The sequence below is a fragment of the Rhineura floridana genome, chromosome 21 (assembly GCF_030035675.1).
Source record: "Rhineura floridana isolate rRhiFlo1 chromosome 21, rRhiFlo1.hap2, whole genome shotgun sequence".
Lineage (NCBI taxonomy): Eukaryota > Metazoa > Chordata > Lepidosauria > Squamata > Rhineuridae > Rhineura > Rhineura floridana.
In genome coordinates this window covers 20,269,326-20,290,043 of record NC_084500.1, presented here as the reverse complement: position 1 = coordinate 20,290,043, position 20,718 = coordinate 20,269,326, and the positions used below count along the sequence as shown (strand labels likewise).

Sequence of the window (20,718 nt, the reverse complement as noted above, 5' to 3'; positions counted from 1 at the left end):
CGCGGCAGCGGCTGCTGCTGCTGCTGCAGTTGTGTGATGTCATCCTCTAATTGGTAGAGCTATAGAGGCAAGTGTTCCATGAGCTTGTAAGACAACCCTGTTCAGCCTGGTGCCGCAAGGTGCTTGTTAGTGGTGTGTTTAGGTCTGGTGTGGGGAACCCTGAGCCTGAGGGCCAAATGCAGCCCTCCAGGCATCTCTCTTTGGCCCTTGGAACTCTCCCAGGTCACACCCCCTTGTCAGCCTTGCTTTGCACCGCTGGTGTCTGCTTGCTTGGAATATCTCCCTGAATACTGAGAATGCTTCTTGCTTGCTTGGACGGAGGTGCAGAGAGGGGTGTGTAGGAACCAGGCTACTGTACAAAGGTAAAATTTACATTTGTTGCTCCACCCACTTTTGCCTGTGGTCCCGCCCATCACTGGCATGTGGCCCCCAGAAGAGAATGTGGCCCTTAGGCTCAAAAAAAGTGCCCTATTCCTCGTTTTGGTCCTTCTCTCTCCCAGAGTTTCTTTTCAGGGGTCTGTAGGGAAGCGTCCACCCCAGTGAGACTTCTTCCTGTCTGGGGGGCATCTGAACATGGAATTTATTTTTTTATTTAGTTAGTTGCAAAAACATCTATGCCACTAACATTAAGGGGAAAATATCGTGGTGGGGAACGGCGTAAAATCAGCACTAAAATTACATTCATAAAACACACACAAAATACATCCCATCATTAGGGTTTGTTTGTTTGTTTATTGCATCGTCCCATAGCTGAAGCTCTCTGGGTGGTTTACAACAATTAAAAACATTAAAAACAAATACACAAATTTTAAAACACATTTTTAAAAAGCAATTTAAAAACACATGCTAAAATGCCTGGGAGAAGAGGAAAGTCTTGACCTGGCACCGAAAAGATAACAGTGTTAGCGCCAGGTGCATCTTGTCAGGGAGATCATTCCATAATTTGGGGGCCACCACTGAGAAGGCCCTCTCCCTTGTTGCCACCCTCCGAGCTTCCCTCGGAGTAGGCACCCAGAGGAGGGCCTTTGATGTTGAGCATAGTGTATGGATGGGTTTGTGTTGGGAGAGGCATTCCATCAGATATTGTGGTCACAAGCCGGGTTGTCAACTGATTAACGAACTAGAAATCGCCTGCTTTTTAACAGATTGGTATTTTTAATTTAAAAAATAATCAAAACGTATTTGCATGTTACTAAGGCTGCCTTTTTGCGATAATGATGGAATCCTGAGAACTTAACATTTGAGTTAAGTTAACCTCTCTTGTTGTTAAAAGGAAAAGGCCACCTTTAATGGTTCCCATTTTCTATTGTAGTCACGGATCAGAACTGTTGGCTGGGAGGGCGGTGGGAATGGGCTGGGGTCACTTTTGGTCTAGAAATCCCCTTGTGGTGCTGATTGCCCTTCCTGCCTTCTTCCTTCAGGGCGAGATCAGAGCAACGGCCTTCAATGATCAAGTGGACAAGTTTTTCCCCCTCATTGAACTGAACAAGGTACTGTGCTGTTGGCTGGCTCAGGGGAGGAACACAAGAAGAGCCTGCTGGATCAGGCCTGTGGCCCACGTGGCCCAGCATCCTGTTCTCACGGTGGCTGACCAGATGCCCCAAAGGGAAGCCTGCAAGCAGGACCTTGGAGCAAGAGCTCTCTCCCCTCCTGCAGCTCCCAGCAAGTGGTATTCAGAAGCATGCTGCCTCCAAAAAGCTTCTGAATGAGGCAAAGTGGAATATGCACACCCTGCATATTAATTCTTCCCCCAGGGGAATAAACTTGGTGTGTCCAGCCCTTGCTGGAGCTGATTGGTGGGTCTGATGACTCTGTGAAATCTCTAAGGCAAAGGATCCCTAAGGAGCAAGGGTTGTAGCCATGCACACCTTGATTTGCCTGTGGCCCCTCCTTTTCCCCTCTGGCATCTGGGGAGGTACACAGCTCACTGGTAAGAGCCAGTTGCTGTCCTGTCCATTTGCCTGAACACAAGACCGGAGCTGCTGTAGGAGAATGCTGCTGTTCCATGTTTAGGATACAGCGAGAAGGTCTGCCTGAAAGCACAGCTTCCCCTGTGCTTCTGGATGTGACTCTGATTCCCACCTTACCCACCCCGCTGCTGGGTGTGGGCAGGCAGCCATTGGGGGTTCCTTATCTGGGGTGTCAGGTAGAGATGCAGCAGCCCCCTTGAACAGGTGACATGTGGTTGCAGGTTTGTCCTGGGCTTCACCGCCTTTTCTCTGCCTCAGGTCTATTACTTCTCAAAGGGCAACCTGAAGACAGCCAACAAGCAATACACAGCCGTGAAGAACGACTATGAGATCACGTTCATGAATGATACCTCCGTCATACCCTGCGAGGATGCGCAGCACCTCCCCTCGGTCCAGTTTGACTTCACCTCCATCAGTGACTTGGAGAATGCAAACAAAGACACGATTGTGGGTGAGACAGCCGGGCAGGGCAGGGGCTTTATTTATTTATTTGTTTGTTTATTGAAATATTTATAGACTCCATTTTAATAAAATTACAGCAAGGCAGTATACAACTTTTTTACAATAAGGTAAAAAAAGCCAGTAAAAATATAAGGAAATACTGGCTAGTAACAAGACATTCACATTGCAAAGGCCTGTCTGAATAACAGTTTTTAGGTGACGTGTAGATGAAGGCAGGGAGTTCCGCGAGGCAGGGCCTGCCACACAAAAGGCTGGCCACGTGCTCCATTCGAGAGTGTTTCAAGGGTTTTCTAGGCCTTGTGCAGCCTTTCCTCAACTTGGTAGCTTCCAGAATGATGACAGCTCCAGGGCAGCCCAGTGCCACCGCCTTGGGTACTGAGGTGCAAAGGGCTTTTCTCTCTCTTACCCTCATTGGACAAATTCCCATTGCTGCTTTTTGTTGCCAGAGACCGGCAGCCTCGTTCGCTTGCTCACAGACCCAGCCACCAGCTAGGGAACGTTGTCGTTGGTGTTCTCACAAGAAGGGGGGCATCCGATGACTCATTTGGCATAGGTGTGCCATTTTGATTTTGACTGGCTCAGCCTTCCTCCTCCTCTTCCTGAACCATTGCCTGCAGGATCACAAGTGTGGCAGCGCTCTTGGCTCGCTTCCTTGAGTAGCACTGCCAAACGTCTCTCCATCTACCCCTTCCCTTGGTGGTCCCGGCTCTCGTACTGGCAGGGGCTCGGGTGCAAGTTTCTTGGCTGCACTGGTGGTGGCTGCTTTTGCTCTGCTGCTGCGGCTGCTCCTCCCCTCCCCTTCAGGAGCCACGTCCAAATTAACAACCCAAGAGGATAGTTTAAAGTGAACAGCAGAGCCTGAAAAGCCCCTCCGTTGCCAGACTTCTGTGCTGCATGTCAGCCCCAGGATTTGTGCCTGTCCTATATTTATCTGTTCCCCACCCTGCTCCGTCCTCATGCACAGCAAAATGCTCCCATTTGTGAAATGGATACCAAGCCCTGCACCTGATGTTGTGTGGGGTAACAAATGATCAGTGTACTGTGCTTATTAGATGACAAACATCAGAAGAGCCTGGCTGCTGGATCTAGTCCAGCCTTCTGTTCCCCACAGTAGCCAAGGAGATGGCCCAGTGGGAGGCCCACAAGCAAGACCTGGGTGCAACAGCAACTCTTCCCCACTTGCCATTCCCACCAGTTGGTGTTCAGAGGCATACTGCTTCTGACAGTGGACGTAGAACATAGCCATTGTGGCTAGTAGCCATGAATGTGTAATCCTTAAGAGGGCTGCATTAGCATCAGGGTTAGCCTGGGCTGCTGTGCTAATGTGGGCCGTGGCAGCATGCAACATCTGTACTGTAAACATCAGGCGACATCTGTCAATGAAGCAGGAACCTGCGTGAGCAACAGAGAACATTGTCTCTTGTTTTTATGGTGGTTTTGGTTTCAAATCCTCCCCAGGTGTGTTCAGGCAACCATCCAAGTTTGATTGTGGGCAAGTGCTGCAGATACAAGCCCTACCTTGTGTGTCCTCCACACGCACACACCTCTCCTGCCCTGCCCTGCCCTGTGATGCACAACGGGTGGTGGGGGAGGGAGACTTTTCTGGTTTTTTAGCATGCTGTACCAGTCAAGATATTTCTTAACGAGTGTCCTGCTTGCCTTTTCAGATGTAATTGGAATCTGCAAGAGCTATGAGGACGCTGCAAAAATTACAATAAAGTCTTCCAATCGAGAGGTGTTCAAGAGGGATGTGCAGTTGATGGACATGTCTGGAAAGATGGTGACAGTCACTCTGTGGGGAGCTGAAGTAAGTTGTCAAGGGAGGTGAAGGCTGAGCTACCCTTTGCTAAGGGGTGTGGCCATTTCCTGGCCATGCCAGAGTTGGCTGTTGGCACATAAGAGCATAAGAAGAGCCTGCTGGATCAGGCCAATGGAGGTCCATCTAGTCCATACCAGCCGGTTGCCCCCAAAGGGAATCCCACAAGCAGGACCTGAGCGCGAGGGACACTCCTCTCTCCACTTGGGATTCCCAGGTGCTGGTATTAAACTGGCACAAGTAGGGGGTCCATCAAGGGCAGAGAATGTTTTCTGCTGCAGTGCTGGCCAGCCTACATCTTCCATGGGGCAGGGGAAAGGCACCGTCCAAGAGGTGCTTGCTGGGACTGGGAGGTCAGGATTGGGGAGAAGCGATGGGTCAGCGGCAGAGCCCATGGTTTTGTATGCAGAAGGTCCAAGGTTCAGTCTCTGACATTTCCAGCTTCGGATGGGAGGTGATGAGAGAAAGGCCCGATTCTGGCTCTGAAGATCCATGGGTAGAGCAGCCTTTGCCAAGCTGGTGCCCTCCATTTCCTTTGGGCTACAACTGCTCTCGGGACCAGCCAGCATAGCCGGAAGATGCTGGGGTTGATGGGAGTTGCAATGTCTGTGGCCTCTAGAGGAAGGGTTCCCAACCCGTGGCCCGTGAGCTTCATTGAAGTGGCCCATGGCCCTTTCATTTCTAATTGGATCTTCATTTGCTTCCTTTATTTCTTGTGTATTACGATTTGAATTCTGTAAAATGCAAATTGTGATACAATTGACTACAGTAGAAGAAATGGAAGAATCAATAAGATCACAATTAGAAACCACAAAGCATCTATGCACAGTGCATTACAATTGCAGCAACGGGCAGAAAAGTCACTCAGTCATCTGCCAAGACTCTCAGCAACTTTCAAGTGGTCTGTGGAGAAAAAAATGGGGGAACCACTGATCTTGGGGGCACCCTGTTGGGGAAAGCTGGCTGGGCAGTGACCAGATACCTGACTGAGGCCATTTCCCTGTGATGCAGATTCTTGTCAGCTCTCCTTGGTTTAAAGTCAGTGAAGTTTGTCATTCCCTAACTTGCTTGTTCTCTGCCTTTCCCTGCTGCAAAAGAATCATGGCGGCCTTGGGTTTCATTCTGTCGTGTGAAAGCACCATGAGGTGGACTTCCACCCTTATCCCTGCGGTGCATGTGTGTGCACACGTGCACTGTCCCTTCCTACCTTGTTCTGAAAACCCTGTGGGCTGTATCCGATGCTAGTGCTGCTAAGAGTAGACTCAGTGAAGTTAATAGACGTGACTAGCTTGGGTCCATTCATTTCAGTGGCTCTGCTCTTGAGTAGAACTTAATTGGCTACAATCTCATAAAATGTGACGTAATGCAGGTGGTGAGTACCAATTGCCCTGCTGCCATGCATAGATGCTTGAGAACCACAGGCTGGAGGTTAAAGAAAGTGCTGTTCTGAACAAAGATTCCTCAACATTCTTTGTTACGTTTGTGCATAGGAAGGCTCAGGGCCTTGTTGGCCCCATGCAGAGCAGAGGCACATCTGGCTCCTTTGCTGTACAGTTTTCAGGGAATACTAAAGAAGTACCTCTTTACCCTGGCCTTTGGCATTTGAACTGTATGGTTTCAGAACCCACCCTATCCCTTTGAATGTAATGTGCTTTAACTATTTTTCATACTTTGTTTTAAATGTATGTAACCCGTCTTGGGACCTACTGGTGAGGGGCAGGCAATAAATATCATCATCATGCACGAGCGTCCTCTTTTCCCACATCATTATGTGGAATAAGTGTCCTTCCTCTTTGTTTTTGCAGGCGGAGAAATTTGATGGCTCCCGGCAACCTGTGGTGGCCATCAAGGGAGCCAAAGTCTCCGACTTTGGTGGCCGGAGTCTCTCTGTCCTTTCGTCGAGCTCTGTCATCGTCAACCCTGACAGCCCAGAGTCCTTCAAGTTGCGCGGATGGTAAGTCCACTCACTTCTATGAACTCCGGAGGGCGCTTGTTTGATCGACGATTGGAGGGGGGACAGAGAAGAGAAATCCCACACCACTCCTGGCAATGTCTCTACAAATGAAGGCTGGTTGCTGGAAAAAGGTCAGTTGTCTTTTGAGAGAGGCTCAGCTGACAAACCCGTGACCCTGTGACAAGAGTTTGGTGTTGAAACAGATTGGAGATGAGAGGAAGGGGTCAGGCGGAAGCAAGTTCCCGATAGCCCAGATCTGTGCGAGGTAGCATGAAATGGGATTCTGCTCTGGACACAAAGGCAGCTGAGCTGTTTGCTTCAGGTGGCAGGTTCTGGGTGCCATGAAGGGCAGCAGAGTGCAAGACAAATCTGACCCCTGGGGCACCGTCTACTGGGAACTAGTCCTCTTGTACAGCAGCTCCTGTTTGTTTGCATGTTGGGCCAGCCTTTGCTAACCTGGTGTCCTCCAGTTTTGGACAACATCTCCCAAGTAGTGGCTGCTGCTGGTGGCTGCTGTTGTCATCCAACACCTCTGGAGGGCATCTAGGTTAGCAAAGGCTCCACTACAAGACTTCCCTGATGTTTTCATCAGTGTGAGGTGGTTGCCCTTTGAGTTTTGCAAAAGCACCCTCGGCTGGCCAGCCTTATTTGGAAGGTCCCCCTTGAGTGCATTTCTTCCTGCATGCACTCCTTTGCAGCAGGACTCGGCTTACCTCAAGGCTTGCTGTGGGGTTGGGAGCAGGGAGATGATTCTGCTTCCTCGTTCCGGAAGGGGCTTCATTCACTCTGGCATTTATTTCCACAATGGCTTCTGTGTTGATTATGGCATTTGATGCAGTGCCAAGGGGGCATTTAGTTGTTGGCAACACAAAGCTGTACGAGTTCCACACTTGCCTGCTGGCAGTGCTGGAGCACAGACTCTGGGGGCCGTGGGGGGCAGAAATTCTCCTGCCTCACCCAGCGTCCTGTGATGAATCTTGGCATGGAAACCATATAATGAGGGAGGTGGTCTGCATTCCCCAATCAGCCGTTAACAATGAGTTCCTTGCACCAGGTTTGAGCAAGTCCCCCCAATCTTAGAATCGGGGGCGCACAATCCCTCTCCTGCCTCTCTTGTTGCCGAGGACAAGAATCCATTAGCGATGGAGGCACTTTAATAATGCACTCAGTTTCATTCGGTGCATTGTTCCTCTTTAGGTGCTCTTGGCACACTCAAGGCTGTGCCAGAGACAGAAGAGGAGGCAGCACTCGCTGCTGCTGCTGCTGCATCTCCTTCTTCCCCCGGCCGAATGTTTTTGTTATGAATTGCCGGCCACTCTGAAAAGCACCCAGAGACATGGGAAGGTGGCGGCGCACGTGTGCGCCTCGTGTCTTTGGGCATCTACTGTTTGCTTTGAGTGTCGGTGTGTGGGCTGGCGCTCACGGACGGCTCTGGAGGCGTAAGAGGGGCTTGAAAGGGGTCCGTCTCTGCCTTGCTGGCAACAGTATTGGCGAAGAGAGTGCACAGAGTGGGGGTGGGAGTGAGGGGGTGAGCAGGTGGCTGTAAGATGGAAGCAGTTGGTGGTACAGAGTGTGATGGCGGAGGCCGAAGCAGGAGGCCCTGGTGGGCGAGAAGGGGCTTTGGAGAGACCTGGCTGGCTGTGCAGCTCCACCCTCTGGGGGTGGGCAGTTCTCAGCCTCGGGCCTCGGAGGGGAAGCTCTGTAGGGCAGCCCCTGCCTGGCATGCAGAAGGTCCCAGTCCCCAGTGGCATCTTCAGGTAGGCTGGGAAGGACAGCCGGTGTGAGAACCTGGAGAGCCACTGCCAGCCAGTGGGGACAGTGCTGAGCTAGATGGATCAAAAGCTGTATGCGGCAGCTTCTTGCATGCCCTGCTGCTGAGCCGTGGCCGTTCCCAGCGGCTTCTGCTTCAGGTGGTGTCACAGTTGCTTTCACAGCCCTTTTTTCTCTTGGGTGCCAGAGCTGTGCCACTTCAGACACGCAAGCGAGGGGTTCACATGCCTGCATGCACTGCCATATATCCCTTTGCCTAGCAAACTAGATGCCGGGGGGGGGTGACAAAGCTAGGCCACACTCCTCCTTCCTGTCTGCCAGCTAGTGTTAAGCAGGCAGGGGATTTTGTGAGTGTGTGTGTGTGATCCACATGAGTCCCTATCCACATTTAGAAGCGGTAGAGCCCAGGCACAGGGTAACCACCAGAACAAGAATTAGCCCTCAGTCTCTTGCATTTTCGATCGGTCCTTCTCATGGGTAGGCTAAGTGTCTTTTAAGAGGTGAATACGGCTGTGTTTGTCCACAGCATGGTCAGGACCGAACAAACACAGATGATGTTACCAGATGTGCTGTTTTCTCTCAGAGTGAGAGAGGAATCCTTGGGACACAAATTTGAGGCAATGTTCTGCCTGCACAACAGCCACTCATCCTAGGGAAGGTTGGCCAAAGCAGGCCTGAGCACACCCAAAGTGTGGTGTGAGGATCACAGGAAAGGCAGGTTTCTGAGTGCAGGCTGTCTGGGCTTTTTCCTCTCAGCAGTGTTCAGCTTGTAGGAATCTGCCTTATACTGAGTCATACCCGTTGGTCTATTTAGCTCAGTATTGCCTGCACTGACTGGTAGTGGCTCTCCAGGGTCTCAAGCGGGCCACACCCAGCCCTACCTGGAGATGCTGCTGGGGATTGAACCTGGGACCTTCTGCATGGAAGGCTGATGAGCTACAGCCCAGCCCATCACGTTCTCCAAGTTTTTTCTCACTTTGACTTCCCAGCTCCTTTTGTAGCAGAACATTGTCTGCATTGGCTGAGGAATGACTCCTTTCGGGGGGGGGGGAGCCTCTGCTCCAGTCCTGGCTTGCTTCTGCTCTGCCTCGTGCTGCAGGCGCCTTCAGAAGCCAGAGATGGTCACAAGTGCAAAACTGCTGCTTTCAGCCCTTTTTCCTCCTTCCCAAACAGCCTGGCCAAATGCAGGACCATTTTGTGGAGGGGAACAAAAGAGCTCTTTAGGCGAAAGATTCCCTTGTCTTCCCTCCCCACCCTGGTGGCTTTTGCTACTGTTTTGTGTGGGCTGCTTCTCTGTTGCTGCCGTTGCCAGCGGTAGCCAATAGGTTGGCACGGAGCTCCTCTCCCCCTCCCAATGTGAGCAGCTGTCTCTTGTTAGCCATGTCTGATGAACCAAAGCCCAGTGGTTTTTACTAAAACAAATCAAGTTGCAATGCTGTTTCGTCGATGCAGAGACAGTAGCACTGTCTTCCCTTGCAGGCAGAGGGGCTGCTGCTTCTTGCTTCAGACACGGGGTCTGTTAGTCTCTCCCTGCATTTCTCTCCAAGCTTCTGCAAATACAATGTTAGCATGTAATTTAACTCTTACCATGCAAATGCCCAGGTGCCCTTACCTCTCCTCTGAAATGGTTGCAGTGCTGAGCCTGGCCACTAGCTGGTGTGGGAAGCAAGGCAGAGCATGTCCCCATTTTGTAGGATTATAAAATATTGCACTAATTAAAATGGAGTATTAGCTTATCCTGAAATGCTGTTTTAGTGAATAATATACACAAGTTACTGTAATTGTTTCCTGTGCAAGCCATTGATAAAAATCCCTCTTGCATTGAGTGCAGGAGGCTGAAAATAAACCTTGTCAGTGCTTCTACTTCCTGGAACTGGGAGAGATCTCGTTGTTTGCTTCCAGGTTTGATTCTGAAGGGCAGCTCCTGGAGTCCACCTCCATCTCTAATGCACGGGGTGGGCCTTCAGGAGGCGGAAACACCAACTGGAAGACTGTGTATGAGGCCAAATCTGAGAACCTGGGACAAGGAGATAAGGTACAAGGGGGACTCGAGGCAGCCGCGGTTGTGTGCTGCCTCCTGGCCAGGTGGGCTGTTCCCTGAGAAGCTGGCGGTGGTGGTGGAGGCAGGGGAATGAGTGCTGGCTCTCCTAGGCCTTTTTGAGGAACCAGGAGAGCTGTACTGCTGGAAGGGTTGGCCTTGGGCTCAAGTTCACCCTTCCCCATGAACTCATTCACGTAGCCTTCAACGAGTTGCCCCTCAGCCTCTGTTTCTCTTCTCTGAAGTGAAAGCAGCAACTATCTGCCTTGCAGAGTCATTGTTAAGGACTAAAGAAAAAAAGAATGAATATTGAAATTAATCAATCAATTTCAATATGCGGAATTTAGATTTTGCATATTGCATTTGCTGTGTTTTGTTTTTTAAGAATGTCTCGGACTCTCCAAAATCTGACAGTAAGTAACCAGTTAAAAACAGCTGAGTAAAACCACATTAAATCATGGCATATCTAGAAGCAATTCAATTCCAGCAGAGCAGAAACATTAAAAACACTTTTATGGCTTAAATGTCAGTCTTAATAACAGCTCGTTATCTTTTAAAATAAAAATGGACAGCAATAACCCTTGTGTCTTAAGGTGTTGGGATGTTAATAAGCAAGACCAAGGGCCTCACATTTGTAACAGAGGGAAATGCCGGCAGCAGAGCCCATCAGATTCCTCAGCCAGCTCAATTAGTTCATTCTCTAAATGGTCGATCCATTAATCAGTCAATTAAAACCCACACGCACTCATGCTACAATATCTCAATTCAGGTAATGTGTTGGAGGATATTTAATGAATGCAGTTCTTGATCTTGATTCCTGAATAACACTGGCGCATCGCTTAACTCACTGTTGGGAGTTGGCTTGGTTATGCAAAGGAATTACTAGTGCGTAAACAGGAGACGAGGAACGTGTGAAAGTGGGGTCAAAGTAAGGGGCAGTTAAATTCACATTATTTATTATACTTACCAGTCACTTTTTCCCCCAGAAGAAACTCAAAGTGACTTAGACCATTAAAAACAGGTAGAAAAACAAAATTAAAACATCCTAAGATACGTATGAGGGACATAAAAAGAAGATCCAGCTCCTCCCCACCTAAAAACACAGAAAATTAAACTCCAAAAGCCTGGGTGTATAAAAATGTTTTTACCTGGCACCTAAAAACAGGTCCTGATGGTGCCAGGTGTGGGGCTGGGGTGTGTGATTACAGCAGAACTAGGGTTGCGGGTGTCTGTCTGTCACCCTCGGTTGCTGACCTGGCCGCGGAGGGCTGGCGCTGCTGATGTCTCATGTCTGGCAGATCTGGGAAGCAGCAAGGCGGCAGCATTTGCCGTCTTTATGCAGCATTTGCTGCCTTTCCCTGTAGGCCGACTACTTCAGCTGCGTGGCTACAGTGGTGTATCTTCGCAAAGAGAACTGCATGTACCAGGCTTGTCCGTCCCAGGACTGCAATAAGAAAGTGATTGACGAACAGAATGGCCTCTATCGCTGTGAGAAGTGTGACCGGGAGTTCCCCAACTTCAAGTACCGTATGATCCTCTCGGTGAGTCCAAGGAGTGATTTTCCAGCAAGTCATGTGCCCTTTGCAGCCAGACTCTCTTCAGCTTGGGAGGAAAAGAGAGTCTTGGGGGGGGGGGAGCACATGTGTGCCAGCCGGGTAAGGAAGGTTTTGCTGAGCCAGTTGGCCATTTGTAATGGTCCTTTCCAGACCACATGAATGGGCATGGAGGCCTTATTCCGAATGGAGCCTTTTCTCTCTGGAAATGTGGGAGGGTGCTCAGGGGCGGAGCACCTCCTTTGCATGCAGAGGGTCACAGTGACACCTCCAGGTAGGGTTGGGGAAGACACCTGTCCAAAAGCCTGGAGATCTGCTACCAGTCAGAGCAGACGGTGCTGAGCCAGATGAACTGGCTGACTTGGTGTGAGGCAGCTTCCTTTGTCCTTAAGCCATGCATGTTCCTCTGCACACAGAAATGTGGCTGTTCACATGCCATGCACATGAACAACCTTCTTCCTGCTCCGCATTGCAATCCCTTTAAAACGTGCAGTAGCAGCTCTTTTGTCTTCCAGGCCAAGGGCCACTTTTCAACCATGACCACCTAGTTCTTTGTACCAGACCAGCCAGGCTCTGGAAACTCTTGTTTTTTCTCTGTGAATGGATTTGCAGCCTCTTTTCACTATGCACTTCCTCTCTCTCTCTCTTTCTCTCTCTCTCTCTCTCTCTCTCTCTCTCTCTCTCTCTCTCTCTCTCTCTCTCTCTGTGTGTGTGTGTGTGTGTGTGTGTGTGTGTGTGTGTGAACTGTAGTTCAGAATGTGTACATAATGCCCCCTTTTATTGCTAAGCTTTCAAACCTGGCCTTACCTGCTTATTGTGGGTTGTTTGCCACATTGTTGTTGTGCCAATATGTGCGGTGCTTTAGGGCCCTGATGGTGCCATGCCGTTATTTTAAAAAACCCATTCTCCCTGCCTCTCTTCCCTTGCAGAGCATTAGGATCCCCACAGCGGAGAATTATGTGGTCACAGCAACGGCTTTGTGTGCTGAGCTTCGTGGCTGCTTTTTTTTCCGGGTTGGAGAGTTTTTCCAGGTGTCCAGAATGAATAGATGGGAAGCGTTTTGCCCTGGGTGGCCACACCCAACTTACCATTGGCGCCTGCCCTGTTGTCTCTGTCCTACTCAGCAGCCTGGCCTTGAGCCCTTCACTTCCTCCTGTCAAGGGGCGGCTCACCCAGCTGAACTGGGTTTTGGGCTTGCCACTTTAGTGCAGAAGCTTCATTGGCCCACGTTTCTTTGTTAGGAAGATAAGCTAATGTGGAATGGCATTTCTGGAGAGCTGTAATTGCACTTATTCAGCTGCTCCCTATATTTAGTTTGCTCTTTTGTGGCTAATGTTCTGTGTCTCATGCATTAATGGAACCTGCTTCAGAGCGGAGTGTCTGAGGGCTGCCATTGTGACGCCTGCTTGCACCACCAGGACGCAGCTGTTTTTTTCCCCTTCATCCTTCGGCTTGTAACCGTGCCCCAGAATTAGAGCCCTGTGACTCGCCTTTAGAAGCTCCTATACAGGGAGCCTGCTAAGGGGCAGTTTAGCTGCTGCTGGAGGCTTCGCTTTAGCTAATAGAGCGGCTAAATGAACAGCCACTCCAAACAGACGGCCTCGCCTTATTAGAATGTTTGAGAGTATAAAAAACCGTCCCCCCCGGGGAAAGGCTTTATTGTGCAGAATGGAGGTGGGAGGGCAAGGGGAGAAGTGCTTATGAATTATGGGCCACTCAAGTTTTCCTTCTGCATTTATTCTGCTAGACTCTGTGGTGGGCAAGAGGCTTTGCCTAATGTTTTAACAGGAGGCTTTTAAAACCCCTTCTCTACCCGCCCTGCACCTCAAAAGGGGGCAATTGGGGTGGCGGGGGGGGGAGAGAGAGAGATCTCACAGGCAGTTTGTCTGTGGCACCTGGGCAACATGTGGGCCAGAGGGGGGGGATGGTGGGGGTGGTATGACAAAAGGTGAGCAACCTGATCCCAGGAAGGACCTGCTCCAGAGCAGAAGAGGAGTGTATCTTGGTGGCTCCTCCACGAGTTGTGTTGCACTCCCAGGTGCCCTACTGAAAGCTGTGCATGTGTGTGGCACTGTTGGGGGAAAGGGAAGTCCCTCTTAATTCATTGTAGAGCAGCAGGCTCTGCTTTCTCCATCTGGGAGGGGGCTCATCTGCAAATCAAAAATGGAGAGAGGGAGGCATCTCTTAAACTGCTTCTTTTCTCTCCGGGTGGTTCCAGCCACTGGCGACAGTGTCTTGGTCTCTTAGGAGCGCCCTTGGCGCTTGTTAGGCATTTATCGAGGGGCATTTTCGGTTGCGCTGGCTCCTCCCACTGCCACCTCCCCCGGGCTGGGCAGCAGCTCCTGTCACAATCAGAGCCTGGGTCTGCTGTTGCTGTTGTTCTTACACTTCTTCCCTACGTGCTGATCATAATACAGATTCTTGAACTAGCTTTGGGTCCAGACATTGAAGCTACTTGGCCAACAGGTTTTCCCCACCTTTCCTTCTGCTTTCAGGGACCCTGACTGGCTCCCTGCTCAGCCTTCTGATAGGCTGGGTGCCCTTTGCAGACTATTCCTAGCTCTAGCCAGCAGCTCTGTGGTGGACGTGCTTTCCTGTGACCTACCAGCAACTGGGGCTTTCTTTCCCAGACTTGTCTGATTCTCAGGGGTTCCCATCCTGCCTCTTCCCTGGACCATGATTTGCCTCCCTAGACGTCAGCCCTACCACTCACTAGTCCCGCTGGCCCTCGGCATCTCTTGCCTTGCCACCGTAACTGGATGTGGCGATGAATTGCATCAGGCTGTCCTAGCAGCCAAGCTCGGCAAAGCAGCCGGTTCGATTTGAATTTCTTGGCCAGCGCTTCCCATGTCTGATGACGGCAGTGCTTTTTCTCATCCTTACCTCTGCTCTCTTTTGTTGTTGTTTCTGTTTTTAAAAAAGCAAACTTGCCCGAGGGCCACTGAGCCTCTTTCAGTGCGCTGGAACACAGCTTTGAATAATTGATGTGCACCCTAACGGGGATAAAACGGAAGACTTTAAAAGACGTAGAGGTTCTGGAAAAAGTTGCACCCAGCTGTGCAGTCTGTTCTGCCCTGCCTGCTCCTTTGCAAGCCTTTGTGGCTCTGGGCTGCCAGGTTTTGGGTCCCTCTCCAGCAGGGTCTGCTTGGTTGTGTGAGGGGAGCTCATCTCTGCTGACACAAACACACCAGACCGGTACCTTTTTTGAGGGGGGGGGCAAGGGCAGCTGTTCCCTACTGTGTGCACCTGCTGCTTGCGATGGCTGCCATCCCACCAGTTCCCAGCCTCTGTGTTTCCTTATCAAAATGCAACATGTGGCCATGCATGAGATGTCAACAATTGCGTCGGTAGAGACAGGAGGGGTCAAGGCTTGGGGGGGCTAGTTGGAGGGGCTCAGCAAGCCTACTCTGGGCTACAGCCTGCCTTTTGTTGTGGAACGCGGCTGTGCTGTGAATATTCACTTTCTTTCTCTTCCCCTCCAGGTGAACGTTGCAGACTTTCAGGACAATATGTGGGTAACTTGTTTCCAGGAGTCAGCGGAGGCCATCCTTGGGCAAAACACGGCCTACCTCGGAGAACTGAAGGAAAAGGTCAGTCAACTTACGTTGCTTCTTTGTTAAGTGAGCGGTCGAGAGCCTCGGGGGGTTTCTCTCCTCCTATTCACCTGGATGCGGAGATGCTGGCGGCTGCGGCTGCAGCATTATTATTGGGCCTGCAAAGGCCTCTTGGGCACCGTGACAAGAATGGACTCCCTTAGGAGGGAGGACTTGTCAGCTTGCCCTGGGAGGTCTGCCTGCTGTTGGTGCCTGCGGTGTGAGCTGCAGCCAAGACGGTCAACAGCTGTGTCTGAAAATGGAAGGAGTCGGGCAGAGCCCTTTTTCCATCCTGAGAGCCCCTCGGTGGGAGAAGATGTAACATTCTGAGCAACTTTGCCAGGGAGCTTGGCTGTCTGGCTTTCTGGGCTTGTGTGCGCATGTGTGTGTTGGCAAATGGTCTGTACTGCCTTGCCCTGGGATTGATTTATTTTGGAAGAATTTATGCCCTGCCTTTCAATCATAATATTTTATTTCATTTCTTTCTCTGCCTCAAGGTTCCAGGGTAGGTTGCAACAATAAAATACACAATTACGAAACAAATAAAATAGCTACAAAACAAAATGGCAAAAGCGATTCCATATATAAAAGCAGTGTAGACTTTTAAAAAGAATTTAAATACAAACATGTAAAAACAATTCCACCTGTAAAAACAGTTAAAAATAATAATTACAGGTTGTAATAATGCACACTCCCCCCCTTCTCATACACACACACATGCACACACTCGTACCCACACAGCAGCCATCCCTTGGCTGAGCGTGCTTCCATTCGGCTCTGCTGTCTCAGGGCATTGGGCAGCTGGAACCAAATGTTCTTTCGGGCAGAGGAGAAGCCGCTTCCCTCCCTCCCTCCCTCCCTCCCGGCTGGTCTTACCCTCACTCCTGCTGGGAGGTAGGGGGGGTTGCTGGCTGCAGCCGCCCAGTGGCTGCTGGTGTGCTTCCCCAGAAGCTTTGCTGTCCCAGTTCAACTAGCAGTTGGAGCTGCTTTCAGCAGAGGCTGCACATAGAAACGTCCTGTTGGGCTGGGCCAAAAGCTTTCCCAGCATTCAAATTCCCACAGTTACTGGCCCGTTGCCCCACACACGCTCCCTGAAGCCCACAATGAGGACATGAGGGCCGTAGCCCCGTCCCCCCCATCATGTTCCCCTGCAACTGACGTTCAGAGACACAATTGCCTCTGATCCTGGAGGCAGTGTAGCCATCTTGGCTAGTAGCCATCAATAATATTTGTGGTATTACGCATTAATATTTATGTTTTGAATGTGTTGTAAGTCGCTTGGAGACCTTCTGGCAACTAACATTCTGTTTGGTTTGCCCTGTAGCTAGTTGGACCTTTTGTGCTAGCGTTCCAGACAAACCAGAGTTTTATTGTGCCACATCTCTGTTGTTGCCCTTTCTAGAAAGGTGTGGTTGCGAGGCTGGCTGAGTGGCTACGAGTCACAATGGGCTTCCTGTAAGTTCAGAAGCAGGATCCCTCTAATTAACAGTTGCTCTCAGATCCTGCTTGGGGGCTTCCCATTGGGGCAACTGCTTGGCCATTCTGTGGAAACCAGATGCTGGACTAGATGGACCCTTTGGCCTGGTCCAGCTGCATCCAGGCTCTTCTTGCACGCTCACTTATGGATTGCAGCCTGAACACTGTGCTTTTAGAAGTGCCAAACCTTTGTGTCCTGAAGAATCCGTGTCCATTTAATCTGGCAGTCTTTTTTTTCTTTTTAACCTCATTCCTGTGGAGTGGAGTCTGTTTTTGTGTCAGCAGCTTACCTGCTTGCATGAACTAGAAAAGGGCTTCCAACTGGCAGAGTTAAAGTTCCCTGCATGCAGTTCAGCATCTGTGTAGCGATATGCCTCTTGTTGGGCAGACTCTGGTGAGAATGAAGGATTTGCGGTGTCTTAATTTTCAGGGAAAGAGATGTTGTGGCTGATGAAAGAGTAGCGCTCCGTTGGGGTAGATGGGCAGTGGGGTTCTCTAGCAAGGCGTCTTGCCTTGTTGCTTTCAAAGCAGCCATTTTGCCAAGGCGAAAACAAGCTGTGCATTTAGCACAACAAGATAATAGCATTTCCCTGTATCTCTGCAGGCCGCTTTCCTGGGAAGCCAGTGCCCGATCATTAAGCTAAAGCTCTGAGGGTTGAGTTAGCCTTGCTTATATTGTTGTAGATGAATACAGCTTAAAAGGCTGTGGTGTTTCTTTGTGAGTTGAGGGTGAAGGTAATGGAGCTGCCTTATACTGAGCCAGAGCATTGGCCCATATAGCTCAGTATTGTTCTCACTGGTTGGCAGCTGCTCTCCAGGGTTTCAGACAGGGAGTCTCTCCCCCCCACCTGAAGGTGCCATCAGGGATTGAACCTGGGACTTTCGGCATGCAAAGTTGTTGCTCTGCCCTGAATTACGGCCCTTCCCAAGATGCAGGGGAAAGCACAGTGTCACATGATGTTTTGGAGTGGTCAGCTGATGGAGAACTGTTTTGTAGCTGGAGAGTTGCATTACATTTGGGGGTGGGCAGGACATCAAGAGTGGGACAAAGGGAAACAGTTCCATCAAGGGTGTTGTGTGGCTCAAGTGCTTGTTATTTAGCTGCAAGTCCTTCGCTTTTCTGTTCTAAGTGCTGAAGTCAATGGCTCTGTAGTTGATGTTATGGATGCCCAGAGAGCCTTCAGAATTTGCCCCCATTGAAACAACTAGAGCTTCTGGATGTGACTTGCAAGATAAGCAGCAAAGCTGACTGCCACTGATAAGACTCCTGGCAACGAAGTGGCTGTCCAGGTTTGCATGTTAAGCACCCACTTTAATCACAGTTGAGAAGCCTCGCACCTTCTGCTGAGACTGTCTGACAGTGGAGCTGCATGTCTGTTCCTGGGGCCTGGAAAGAGACTTCTGAGCTTGTGGCAGAAATGCTGCACTTCTGGCTCTGGCGGTGAAACGCACATGAAGGCCCTAATACCACCAGGCTATAATGTCCTTTTTCTGCACTCCTCGCGCTCGCTTCCAGCTAGGCTTGGCCGCAGAACTCGTAAGAGCCTATTGACATCTGTTCTGTTCTGTTCTTCAACAGAATGAGCACGCTTTTGACGAAGTGCTTCAGAATGCCAACTTCACCACCTATGAATTCCGGATCAGAGTCAAGCGGGAGACATTCAACGTAAGACAGAGGCACACGTGGCACACACGCACGTGCACAAAACGAGCAGATCGATCTGTGCTTATGGCATCTGGGTTTGTTTGTTTTTTTAAAATGGATTTGGGCTGTTCCAGGAATTGCACTTTTTTGGCAAAGCTGGTAGGATGCACCTTATAATGAAAAAAGTTGGAGAATCTGGGCTTATCTGATAGCAGAGTAGTATTGGAGGTTGTCCAGTGGAACTTCACACACTGAGCTTAATCGAATCTAAGGAGTTACAAAGCATGCAGTGGGATGAGCTCTGTGATAGTCTGTACTCGAAAGGAGTTCTAACAATGTCTGAACAAATTATTATCTGCAGCGGTAGGGGTCTCAAGGCAATGTGCAAGATGCAATGAAAACAGCTGGGGGAAAGTTTAAAACACAGAAAATAACAGCAGATAAATTTATGAACATTATGAGGTAGACACCCACAGCAGAGATCTTTTCATCCAGCTGGGAAAGCTTGTCAGAACAAAAATCTCTTCAATTGCTTCCAGGAAGTGCAGCTAGTGGGCGCCTTTTGACAGGATTGCTGTTCCAGAGATCAGGGGCAGCCACACTGAAAGCCTTGCTTCATGTGACTGTGGAGTGGGTTTTTTATATCTTTGGAACTTGAAGGAGAAGCTGTCCCAGAGACCTCAGTGACCTACATGCAAGTTCCTTTTGCTTGAGGCTAGGACTGAGGGTGTGCTTACACTAGAAATTGAGATGAGTTTGAAACAAGTCCAACCTTCGTGGCTTTTCCAAAAGAATCCTTTTTTTTTACAGTCATGTGAGAATGCTGGGATTCATGAGAGTCATGACAGCAGAGCAGGTCAGAATCCAGTTTAAGCTTGTATACCAAACCCTAAGTAAAACGCTCTGTCTCCTCCTGAAAGCCCTGCCAGAGTTTTTGTCTGTATTTTGGAAATCCACTGAACCACCTATCGAAATCCGCTGCTGAACGTGGCAGATTGATGCGCTCCGAAGCTCCAGACAGAAAACTGTCATTAGGACTGGGCTGTTGATTTTTAAAGAGTGCTGCTTCTTTCCTTTTTTTAAGTAGTGATGTTACTTGGATGAAGGGAGAGGGGCTTGCCTGTGACCACTTTGTGAATTTGAGCCAGCTCTTAATGCAAGTTGCTAACCACTGTGCTGCACCAGGCATTTTCCATCCTGATCGCTCCCTCAAGCTACACATAGTCTGGATAGGATTTTAGTCTTTGCCAGTATTAGCCTTTGAGAATTGGGCCTTCCCAATCAATGCTGCTTTTGCTTTTAATGCTGGGAACTCTGAAACCACATCAGGTGGTGCCTGCACAGCAGCTCAACCCAGCGACTGATCTTTGTCCTCACCTGAAGCCTTTTCTCTTCCCAAGGACGAATCACGCCTGAAGGCTACAGCGATGGATGTGAAGCCTGTCAACCACAAGGAGTACAGCAAGAGGCTGATCATGAACATCAGGAAGAACGCCGCACAGCTGGGATGCTGAGCAACCCAACACCAGCCCCCCCTTCAAGGCAGAGCTGAGTCCTCTTTGCAGAACCATTAGAGACAAAGATTTAAATAGGCTTCTCCCTGCCTTGCTCTCCTAGGGGTGTGAGTTCCAGAATGCGTTCTAACCTCTTCTTGATCACCGCAGTTGACTTCTGTGTTCCTGTGGCACAAATGAGTGCCACCTTTAGGCAAAGAAAGGGCTGCTGGCATGAAGGGAATGCCCGTAGCCTATGGTAGGCTGAGCTGGAGGAGGAACTCCAGGCTGTGGTGAATTCCCCCACCCGACCCCCAAAAAACCCTTTTGGAAATGCTTGACACTTGGTTCCACTTGGGTGGTGTGGGAGGGTAGAATCCTGTGCTGCAGCTTGCTTGGCTGGTGTAGTCAGGATGGCTCTCTTAGCACGACTGAGGCTTCCCTCCCTCTCCTCTTCCTTTGCGTTCAAAGACTTTATTCCTTCCACAGGTGCCAGGCAGTTGTTAATGCTTGGAATGGCAATATGGCAGAATTATTAATCAAAGACGTATCTCTTATATCTGAAGAATATCCTTCCTTCAGGGTTTAATAGACTGAGTCAGATGGGTCTGATATTAATCAAAATTGTCTCTTCTGAGAGAGGCTGATAAGCGTTGACTCTTCATCCCCCTGGGAAATCTAGGCAACTACAAAGCAGTGCTTTAGTTTTTCACTTCAATTAATATTGCATCTTTTTGGCTGCTGACTGTGGTGGCTTGCCTACCTGCCCATGTTTTTTGTGTTTGTGTGTGAACGAAATTCCTTCTCCATTTGTTTGTAGCTGATGCAAATGAATGGGGAAGCCTTTCAGATTGAAGGGGGGTCTTCTCTTTTATTTCTCAATAAATAATGTTTAGTTCTTCTATATTATGGGTTCTGCTTTCTGCAAACGCCAGCAGTTTCTCATTA

General features: G+C 49.8%; 1 protein-coding gene across 2 annotated transcripts in view; it reads left to right on the top strand.

The window, feature by feature from the left end:
* Positions 1 to 20,674, top strand: part of RPA1 (replication protein A1) — a 42,265-nt gene extending 21,591 nt beyond the window's left edge. Inside the window, exons 9-18 of one of the 2 annotated variants that reach the window (XM_061605439.1) lie at positions 1,422 to 1,490; positions 2,229 to 2,421; positions 4,100 to 4,239; positions 6,054 to 6,202; positions 9,875 to 10,007; positions 11,375 to 11,551; positions 15,046 to 15,153; positions 18,212 to 18,298; positions 19,088 to 19,133; positions 19,678 to 20,674. In XM_061605439.1, the coding sequence (XP_061461423.1) occupies positions 1,422 to 1,490; positions 2,229 to 2,421; positions 4,100 to 4,239; positions 6,054 to 6,202; positions 9,875 to 10,007; positions 11,375 to 11,551; positions 15,046 to 15,153; positions 18,212 to 18,298; positions 19,088 to 19,133; positions 19,678 to 19,829 (1,254 nt within the window). In that variant the 3' untranslated portion in view covers positions 19,830 to 20,674. The remainder of the gene's footprint in view (positions 1 to 1,421; positions 1,491 to 2,228; positions 2,422 to 4,099; positions 4,240 to 6,053; positions 6,203 to 9,874; positions 10,008 to 11,374; positions 11,552 to 15,045; positions 15,154 to 18,211; positions 18,299 to 19,087; positions 19,134 to 19,677) is intronic. The other variant, XM_061605440.1, reaches the window with a different exon arrangement.
* Positions 20,675 to 20,718: the final 44 nt, after the last annotated feature.